This window comes from Tupaia chinensis, unplaced genomic scaffold (assembly GCF_000334495.1).
Source record: "Tupaia chinensis unplaced genomic scaffold, TupChi_1.0 Scaffold000346_1, whole genome shotgun sequence".
NCBI classification, from domain to species: domain Eukaryota; kingdom Metazoa; phylum Chordata; class Mammalia; order Scandentia; family Tupaiidae; genus Tupaia; species Tupaia belangeri.
In genome coordinates, this window is record NW_006159840.1 from 68,820 (window position 1) to 79,437 (window position 10,618).

Genomic DNA, 10,618 nt, shown 5'->3' on the forward strand with positions numbered 1-10,618 from the left:
CCCTGTCTGTTGACTTAGGAGCACAGTGAAACCCCCAAACCGTAATCCTTACACTGCTCACCCCTGAATGCCTGGCTTGAGCTCTGGGATCAGGCTGTCACCAAACGCTTGTCTTCTCGGTACCTGAGACTTCTCCGCTGGAAAAGGATGGGATCTAACAAGAAAGTTCTAAGTTCCTTTCTAAGGACTTTCTTGGTTCTAAAGGTCTTTCTAGACTTCTAAGGTTTTTTTCGGCTTTGAAATTTTGTGACTCTGTGGCACTAAGTGGACCATTTCACTCATTTCAGTGAGTGATAGTAGGCTTTGGGGACCTCTTGTATTACTGAAAAATGGCTATTTCTCCCCATTACCCTACTCTGCTTTGAATGTTCGTGATCAGCACATCCACAGTCATATTAGCAGAGGAGGACACACTGACATGGGTGCCGCGTGTTGAGCGGATACCTGAACTTGTGACAGGTGTGCAGAACTGAAACCTGCTCCACCGACCTCGGGAGTGCTTCTGCCATGGGCCCTGTCGGCGCCGCTGATGTGTGTAAAAAGACACACACCATTGTCACTCTGGGTAAAAGATGCCAACGCGTCCCACCAACAGGCAAATCACGTAGGGCACAGCAGCATCAGACCTCGCCAGACTGTGGGGCTCCAGCCAGATTGTGGGGTGCTGTGTGCCAGACTCGTGCTTAAAGTACGCCCGGTTGAAATTCAATTAATTATGAGTCACTAGCTCCAGTAGGGAATTACTAATGTCTGTGTCACTGTTTCCTCAGTGGCTTCCCCTGCAGCTCCAAGTTTCGTGAAGTGTGCAATTTGCAGGGCAGAAGTTGGTTCCTGGATGGGGAGCTCCTGGGACAGGGTACTTGGATTTATTCGCCTTCCTGTCCACAGGAAGCACATAGTAGGTCCTCAAGAAAGGCCTGTCCAGTGGGAATGCACGTCAGGCTGCCTCTGCTCGTGTCCATGCTGTGGGGGAGGAATGAGGAATGGGATTGATGAGGGATGGGGCACTGGATGGTACGGAGGTGCCCCGGAGAAAACCAGGGTTGCCTCTGTGTAGGCCAGTTGCTGATTTTGGGGTGCTGGTGGGCAGGCCAGTTTGCCGCCTAAGTGGTGCTTCATTCATCAGAGATCTGTTGTCTTGCCTCCTGCTACTTTGAGGGCTCTGTGGAGAATGACATCGAGTGCGTCTGTTGACCAGAATTCCTTGGGCAGGCTGAGGTGTCCCCGTGACAGCCCCCCTGCCCACCCCTCCCATGGGAGCCCCTCTGTCTCAGGGCTCAGACCTCAGCTTGCTTTGTCTGAGTGCCTGATTCAAGGCTGCTTCCCACAGTGGAATAGTGGGACGTCACTAACAGAAAGCCTGTGATTATTACTATTAGTTTATTCATTAAAGGGAGGGAGAGAGGCACCTCCAGCAGGGACTTCATGCCAGCCTCAGCTGGGCTGAATGAAGGTACTTGCGTGTGCCCAATGTGCTCGGGAAGGTTCTGGGAACTGAACTCAGGACCTTCGTATGTGGTCCGGTTGCATCAGTGCTGCCTGGCCCCGAGCCCGTTCTTTAGTGATGAAGAAGCAGGCAATGGAGGTTTGGGTGTGTAGCTCCTGGCTTCATATAGCCAGATGTCCTTGGGCAGGAGTGAAGGCCTCCGGACTTCCTGCCCGGCCCCACAGGCAGCCCAGCTACTGGAAGGCAGCCGATGGAGCAGCTCTCACCAGCGACTGGGGCATTTCACCAGCGGCATTTCATTTTAGGTGGCAAGTGCTGGGAGTGGGACCTTCCCTTCAGGTGCCAGGGTACGTGCTTACTTCAGAGGGTAATGGGTGGCTGCTCCAAGTACGAGGGGCGGGTGCTCTTGAAAACTGGAGAAAGGGATTGCTCCCCTGTGTGGCCTTGAACAAAATGTTTACCAACTTGCCTTCCCATCCTGTAACAGCTTTCAGTGGCTTCATAAAACCTCACACTTGCAACAAGGCCAGTGTGCTGGGGACCAGATGCCACTTTCTTTTGAAAGGTTTATTTATTTATGCATTTCCTGAGAGAGAGAGAGCGATACAGAGACACCAGGTACACATGCTACAGTCCACTCGAGTCTTGGCTGGCCCAAGACCAGACACGCGCTTGCCCAGCGGGCTCAAGGAGGTCTGAGAACAGGAGCTCGGCACCTTTCCCAGCTGGGTCCAGCTGTGCCACTGCGACGGCACCGCTGGTCCTCCAGGTGCCACTTTGATTGCATGTTCACAGCGGGCTTTCCTTTCGATACCCGAGGAAAGGCATGCAGGTGTGGGGTTGATGCCCTTCTTTCAGAGGACTACGGCAGGTTCAGACAAAGTCTCAAAAGGAAGCGTTCTTTTTCAGGTTATCATCCATTCGTATATTGTAATTGGGCTTAATTTGCAAATGCTTCATTGGATAACAGTAAAAAAATGAAGTGACCAATAGCCGTTCAACAAATTTTTGCTAGCATTTTCTGAAAGTGGACATACATGAGTGCCTTGCACAGGGACCCCTGGTCTGCACACCCAGTCCTTCCCCAGAGGTGTTCGTGAGGCAGCAAGGGGGCCTTCTGCCTGAGCAGGTGCCCTGCTTAGGCTGCAGTGCGGCTACTGGCGACACCAGCTCTGTAGGCACTGTGGGCTTCCGAACGAGAGCTGAGGTGGAGAGACTGAGGACTGCAGGTTGACAGGCTGGGTTCCAGTTCCAGCTCTCATCCACTGTTGTCCACCTGGAAACTTTCCCTGAACCTTTCTGTGCCTCACTTTCCTTGTCTGTAAATGGGTTGTTATTGGGTCCCCGGAAGGGAACCAACAGGTTGGTGACATTGATGGACGCTATCCCAAAGAAAGTGATAAGATTCTACTTTTCCTTATCATTGTTGGAGAGCTGGGCATCTCCAAAAAGCACACAGAATCACCTTGAATTAACAGAGGAAGATATTGAGGTTGATCACTGCAGAGGAAAGTGTGACCTGAAAGAGAGACTGCAGAGCGAATGTTGCACATCCTGCTGTGTAGAGGAGTTTTGCGAGGCAATCTCACGGGTTTCAGGAGGATTGGGGCCGGGCCCAATCCAGGCCAAAGGAGCCCTTGGGATCAGGCTGTTTAGGTGTCTGCTACACTGACCTCCTTGAAGACTCAGCACTGGGCTGGCTGTGACCAGGGCATGGGACACCAGGAGGACACAACACAGCAGCTGGCCTGGTAGGACATCCTGGTAGGACACTTGTCCCTCACTGCTCTCTAATGCACATTCTCTCTGGCCTTTTTCTTCCCCTCCTGCACTCTTTCTTCTTCGTTGCCACACTTATTCATCGAAGGTTCAAGCAAGGCCTGCAGTCTCACCCAGGCCTGGTGGAGATGGGAGACAGGTCATGTTTTCAGGGGCCCTCCAAGGGATTCTGACATATCAGGCTCTGGCCTAAACACTGGCCAGCCGGTGTCCACAGTTCCACTGAAGGAAGTTAAGACTGCTCTCTCCATACTCAGGGCTGGGGACACGGCCATCTTTGTGAAGCTTGGTAGTCAACTCAGTGGTCGTTGGTTTGGCTAGTGGGACACACCGGGGACTCCACAAAGCACGGATTGAGTCATACTTCTAATTCTGCTGGAAAATGACCTGCACTGCTAGTGAGCTCCTGGCCAAGAATAAGTGGCCCTGGACAGCAGCAGGCATGCATTCTCTTAACAATGGAGGCAAGGACCTTAGAATGATTGATAATTGCTAGATGTCGATGAAGACAGCAAACAATGCTTTTAGTTCGTGGTGCAAAAGAGGTCTGCGGCTGTAGATAGCCTCTCATGTAAAGAGATTTCAAAGCAAAGGGTCTTTGGCAGTAAGCCCCCTCCTTTGCTTACATCTGTTCCTTTGAAATATGCTTTCTTAATCCCCCTGTGTGTAAGACAACCCAGTAAGCTCTGCAACACATTGGCAATTCACATTCCAAAGGAGGCTGCCCACTTGGTGAATCTGATGAGTGAGGAACTTCAATTTGGTCATAACTAAAGATACAGCTAGCGTGCTTAATACATGCTAGGTATGCTATCGAATACCTTAAGCAGATCATTTTACAAAATCCAGCATGCCGTGCATGGCTTTATTGAGGGAACTACCGAGGTTCAGGGAGAATTCTAATAGTCATATAGCCAGTAATAGGTTCAGTTCAGATTTGGACTGTAGAGACCCTGTAAGCCTACTTAGGAAGCTTACATTTAACTAGCATAGAATTCTAAACTGGCAAAGCTTCATGTTAAAGTTTGGATTTTTTTTCTTTCTGTAAAAAGAACAAATTTTCAGGGCCAGCAGCTGGCATAATGATTAAGGAGCTGGGCTCCCACATGTCAGACCACATTTCGAGTCCTAGACTCGGCAGCTTGAAAGTCCCACCAGACACATGTGCTTGGATGCTCCAAAGTCCCAGGAGGAGAATGGAGGAGAAGGGGTTGTGGCATGGCCAACCCCCCTGGATGGGAGTGATTCTCACTTTCCTTCTCACTTTCTCTCTCTGGCAAGTGCACCAGTCTATGGAAAAAAAACCAAAACTGATTCTGTATGATTTCAGAATATTTGCCAGTTTGCCAAGCTGGCGATACACTCAGGAGAACTGCTCTCTTCCTGTCTGGCCTTCTGATGTCTAGTACAGTCTAGACGGCCATTGTTCACCTGGCTGACCTGCCGAGTGGACAGTGTGTAATTTATCGTCTTGTGTCTTCTGCTATTGACCAGCTCTGAGTGCAGTTTGCCTGGTCATTCCCAAGAGCGAAGGTGCCCTGCTCAGTTGAACATACTCTCAGCACGCATGGTCGTGAGCTTGAGTGGATATGAACTTGGAACTGTGATTTTTTGTTTTCAAAATAAAAGAACTTACACGGATTTATTAGATAATTTCAGAAGGCTTTGGCGAGGCTATCGCATACAGCTGAGAGAAAACACTTAAATAATTTAATTGCAAATGAATTTGAACCATGTGGGTAGTTTTCTTAATGTGCACATCAACTTAAACGAGGATTACCAGATGATCTATAAAAGATGTTTGACAGTGTATGGAACCCAGAATACTAAAGAAAGGACATTTTTTAAATAGCTGGGAAAGAGCGTGGCTGGCTTTTCTAAACCCAAAGATCAGAGCGTGCGATGGCTATTGAGAGGGCTGACGTCCTCACTTGGCCTGTGGTTTCACCACCGACAGCGTGCTCCATGCAGCTGCGGGACGGTTCTCTCCGAGCAATCTCTGCTGAGAGTCCTTTTCTTATCCATTTTCTACCCGTGGAGAAGCCTGTCTGGTTCATTAGACTGAATGCGTACTGGGCAAGGCAATACGTCCACACCCTGAAGGGAGCCCGTCCAGCTCAAAATGCTTGTCTTGCATTCATTGGCAGGAGGGGCTAGGTGGTTGGAGGGGTGGTGCACGGGGTGAGGGAAAGCGTAAGTGGAAGGGCTGTGGTTAAAGTGGATGAAACTTGGAATCAGAATGGTTGGATCGGGTCCCTGCTTGGCACTGAACAGCTGTGCGGCCTCAGGTCAGCTACTTCACCTCCGTGAGCCTCCGTTTTCACTGGGATGATGGTGTCTATCCTCCTTATCGGGCCAGCTCTCCTTTAAAAAAAAAAAAAAATCCCTGAAACCTCTTCTTGGGCTGTGGTTAGAACAACAGAGGCAAACTATGCAAGAGCTTGTTGCAAACTGCCGAGTTCTAATAAAGCAGGCAGTGCTATGATGGTGAGAGCCAGCCTCGGCCCTGGTCCCTACACCGCACACTGGGCTGGCCTGGTCCTTGAGCCTGGTGTGAAATGGTGAGACAGCAAGGCCGGAGCCTGGGGTGGGGGTGCGGGGTGGACCATCTTAGTGAGAGCTGTCGTCCCTGCCATTGGGCTGATGTTGGGTGGGCTTGGCTTGGGCCAGGGCAGAACCATAGGCCAGGTACTTCAGGCATCAAACCTCTGCCATCTGTGACCAAGCCTCATCCTTAGAAGTTCATCCTTTGTTCCTCAAGAACCTCATCACTTTAGAAAAGTCCAGTGGTCCTGTTTCTTATGGCTGGGTTTTCAGTATTTTACTGTTGAGTGTCAGGATTACCAAGTCAGGGCCTGTTTGTCCAGAGCAGAGATCTAAAACCCTCCACAAGGTCGTGTGGTGACAGAATGGCCTCCGGGAATGCTGTGTCCATGCCAGGGTGCACCGCGGGGAAGGACTCCAGACTGGAGCACAACCGCTGGCCGGAGAATGCCATCGCTGTCAATAATTAATGATTGTTTTTAAATTTGCTAGAAGGCATGTGCCCTCACCAGAGAGAGACAAAGAGAAGGAAAGTGAGAAAGCAGCCGCGTGCAGGGTGCTCGTGCCACAGTCCCTTCTCCTTCACGTCTCCTTTAGGAATTTGGAGCACGCATGCACACACACCTGCCTCATTTCTCTGGGACTCGAGCTGCACAGTTAGCCATGTGGTACCAGCTGCCTTAACCCCCACACCACTGACTGGCTTTATCAATGATTATTTTACTGCCCGCTGACTCCCTAAGACCCATGCTTGTGTTTTCAATAGATTTGCTCATTTTGTTGGACCATGCTATGGGGTTACAACCCAAAAATTTTTAATAATTGCTACTTGTATGTTGGGGAAAATATTTTTTGAAATGACATGTTATTCTCAGGAGCCTTGGGGAATGGGGTACCCTGTGACTGATCAGCTAATTCTGTCTGACCCACACGTGGATGGTCCTTTTGGTTAAACTCAGGGCATTGGAATTAGGGGTCTAACATCTGGAATAGCCATCTCCAATGGCGGTTTGTCTCTATTGGAGGGCACACTAATTCATGACATTAGTTTTTGTGTCTTTGGGTTGAAGTGTTAGCTTAGCTCTAGGGAATTTTCCAGTATAATAGCATTAGTCAAAATTAATGTATATAGTGGAAGAATACTTGGGATGCAACCAGCTTGCACCATTAGGAGGGACATTCATTAGCCTGATGGCATCCTTGGATGACAGCTGAAATGGACACTGTGGTCTACTTGCTCCTTGCATGTAGGAAGCCCTTGTTCCCAAACTTACCAACTTTTACTTGATATACAAGAAAAACATGTGTGTATGTGTGTGCACTATTGCTCTTTGTTTGCTAGAAGACACATGCACCTACTGGAGAGAGACAGAGAGACACAGCAAGAGAGAGTGTGTGCAGAAAAGTGAGAAATCAGCCCCTCGAGAAGAGGTCTCCATGACCCCTGCTCCGTTCTCCTCTCAGGACTTTGGGCATGCCTGCACACATGCCTAGCAGGTTTTTCAAGTTGCCAGGTTCAGGACGTGAAAGCTGAAGTCAGCTGTGTGGGATCCAGCCACCTGACCACCATACCACTGACTGGCCCCAAAGCAAAAACTTTATAAACTCTAAGTGTTGGCCTCAGAACAAATTGTTTTGAGAATGTTAATAATGAGATCATGTCTTGAGATTAGTCAGTTTAGCAAGAGGATTTCTCAAAATTGATTAACTTAGAAGAAAATCGCACATCCCACTGAAGATAGAATGCTAGACAAGAGCATAGTGGGGCCACAGGAGGATTTGTCTGGTGAGACAAGATTTAGACATGGAAGAAACATCAAGACTCAGACAGAAATCAGTATTTATCTGTTCATGGTCTATTGTTAAGGCGAGGCAAGCCTATCTTTTCAACACTACAGCGAACAAGCTTTCTGGAGGACAGTTAAAAGTAACATATAGTGTGTGTCTGCCCTGTTTTGACACTGACCTTTAACACTTGCCAGAGAATATATAGTTTTGGTCTTAAGGGAGCAGAAAGAAATAGATGAAAAAGATCTTCTAAAATACCCAAGATTTCTGGCCGGCAGTCTCACCACTTGGTATGTTTTCATTTTAAGTTCTTGAGACTTCTTGGTATGATATGTGGGGAGAAATGTGGTTTTTAGAGCACTCAGGCCCTTGGAAAAAATGTCCTTACTGGAACTGGCTACCAAAAATGGAGCTTTCCAGCGCAGCAGCTGTTAGGGCTCTGTGTTTGGAGAGACCTCCTCTCCGTGTTGGAGAACTCTAAGTAGTACATCACTTAACGGTCTCCGTGTCATCCTCTTTAAGAAAAGGAAGTGCCCAACAAGCCCCTGCGTGTGCGCGTCCGGTCCTCAGACGACAGGCTGTCCGTGGCGTGGAAGGCACCACGCCTGTCTGGAGCCAAGAGTCCTCGCCGGTCTCGGGGCTTTCTTCTGGGCTATGGCGAGAGCGGCCGGAAGATGAACTATGTTCCCCTGACAAGAGACGAGCGGACACACGAGATTAAAAAGCTAGGTAAGTTTCCCGGCAGGGGTCCGTGTTGTGATGGTCTTCGCGACCTTTTGTTTAGAAGCCCATTCAAGTCAGCACATTAGAACTGCACGGCGGTGTCCATTCTCCAGGTAAACAATTCGCGGAGACCCTACTTTGTTCCAGTCCTGTTCTAGCTGCCAGGGTTTTAGCCTTCAGGTGCTGGCAGGGCAAAGCTGCCTTCCGAGTGCCCGTCAGGTGCTCCCTGCCTCCACAGTGCACAATCCTTGGGACAGGTTATTTTTCTGGATGTGAGAAGAGGCCGGGGCTTGGTGTGTGTGTGTGTGTGTGTGTGTGTGTGTGTGTGCGTGTGTGTGTGTGTGTGTGTTTCCCACCCTGGCTCTGCTTTCATCATTTTGTTCCTCAAGGCTTTGGCTTAGATTCCTAGGACCCTGGACCTGGGGACCCACTGAGCTGAGGCAGCAGGTATACGTATGAAGCCTGCAGCTCAGGCCTCCCTTCCCAGCCACTGGTTTGGTTAAGAAAGTATCAGCCACGCAATGCTGGAGGCAGCCTTCGCTGTGCCGGGGCGGGAGAGATTACGAGAGCCTGACTCCAGACTGGACTGAGTCCTGATCTCTGCTGTCCCGATTCCTAGGCAGACCTGGACAGTGGATACGCCCAGCCCTGAGGCGACAGCTGCTCACCCTCAGGCCTGGGACAACCTTGGTCTTGAGTGGAGACCGCACAAGCTGCTGCCTGGCCCCTACTCCTCCTTCCTTACTGGAATGCCCCTTGTCTCCTGATGAATTATGGGGAGCACTAGGCAGGCATGGCCCCTTATGTCTCCTCCTCTTGAGGGGAGCTTGACTACACAGTTGGGCCCAGGGCTTCCGGGGCTTCACATGGGAAAGGACGCACCCGTAGGTCCCATGACTCGCTTTTTATCAGTAGTAAGCACTTGGGCTCTACTGCTGACTCTGTCATTCCCCTTCCCTTTCTCCTTTCCCCTTTCTTTTCCTTCCTTCCTTTTTAAGTGTTTTGACTGGAAGGTGCACATGCTTGCTACAGAGAGACAGAAAAGGGAGAAGGGGAAAGCACCCGCAAAGCGGCATGGTCGCATCACCATCCTGTCTCCCTTTCCCGTCCTCTCAGCATTCTGAGTAGCGTGCACGTGTGCCTGGCATGTTCCCCAAGCTTCCGGGGTGGGGACTCAAACCACATGGTCAGCCATGTGGGATCTGGCTCCCGCAGCCACGAGGCCATAAGGCCAGCCCACCTCTGCCATTTTCTGGTTGTCTCAGTATTCAGGCAGGAAGGGAATGTGCTTTGGCAGGCCTCCCAGAAGCCATCAGCAGGACTCCTTGTGCAGAGGCAGCTCCCAGTGTTCAGCACACGGCATGGGGCTGCAGGTGCAGGAGAGCCATTTAGCCTGTGGGGAACAGCCCCAGCAGGTGCAGAGGAGGGCAGGGGGTCCTGGAAGGCCGCTGGCACCCTTGGTGCTCTCCTTAGTTATAAGAGTGAAGGCTCCTCTCTGACAAGGGGAGAGCTGAGTACACCATGAGGACGATGCAGAGAGCTGTAGAGGAAAGAGGAAGAGCTCGCGGGAGTAAGAGCTGCCGAGGTGCAGCTACACAGCCTGCTTGGGCCCAGAGCAGCAGATGAGAAGGGGCTGTGTGGAAGCAAGCCTGCTGGGCCTACCCCTCACTGTGGTCTCTGAGAGCACGCCTCGTTTTCAAGGCAAACCACACAGCATTTGGAACCTGGATAAGCAGCTCTGCATTCTTCGGACTCCCCGAGCCATGGAGCAGGTGGTGACCACTATGGGCTTGATCTGGTGGGGATGCTGAGTGGACAGCCAGGCCGAGTTCCCTCCTGAAGCAGTTTCAGGAGTTCTATTTGCTGTGATGTTCAGCCACCTGCCAAAGGCTCTGTGGAAGAGTTTCTCCTGGCATGCCAGCCGTGTGGCCTTCTTTGGAGGGTACGGGCAGCCAGGGGCCATGCATAGCATCAACGCCATCAGACTTTTTTCAGGAAAGAATAGACCAGCCCTGTGGTGCTTCAGCACTGCAGCATGAAATGCTGAAGAGGAAACACAGTCCAAGCCGAGCATGCCTCGTGAAGCATGACTTCAGTATTAGCTGCATGGCCTGGAATTAGGGATGCCATCACCCAAAGCCACCGAGTTACTGGGAGCCCCTTCAGTCCTTCATCTCCAAACCTCCCTCTACGCGGTGCAGGTTAAACAGCCCTAATTTGGTGTTGCAGGCCAGTCTACCAAAATATCTGCAGAGGAGTAGAATTGCTAGTCTTTTTTTTTTTTTTTTTTTTTTTTTTTTTGTATTTTTTGCTGAGGGCGCAACTCGCGCGCCAGAA

At 50.5% G+C, this 10,618-nt stretch overlaps 1 protein-coding gene across 1 annotated transcript in view; it reads left to right on the forward strand.

Moving 5' to 3' along the window:
- Nucleotides 1-10,618, forward strand: part of FNDC1 (fibronectin type III domain containing 1) — a 97,865-nt gene that overhangs the window by 34,033 nt on the left and 53,214 nt on the right. Inside the window, 1 exon segment of the mRNA XM_006152238.3 lies at nucleotides 8,081-8,287. Within this exon segment, the coding sequence (XP_006152300.1) occupies nucleotides 8,081-8,287 (207 nt within the window).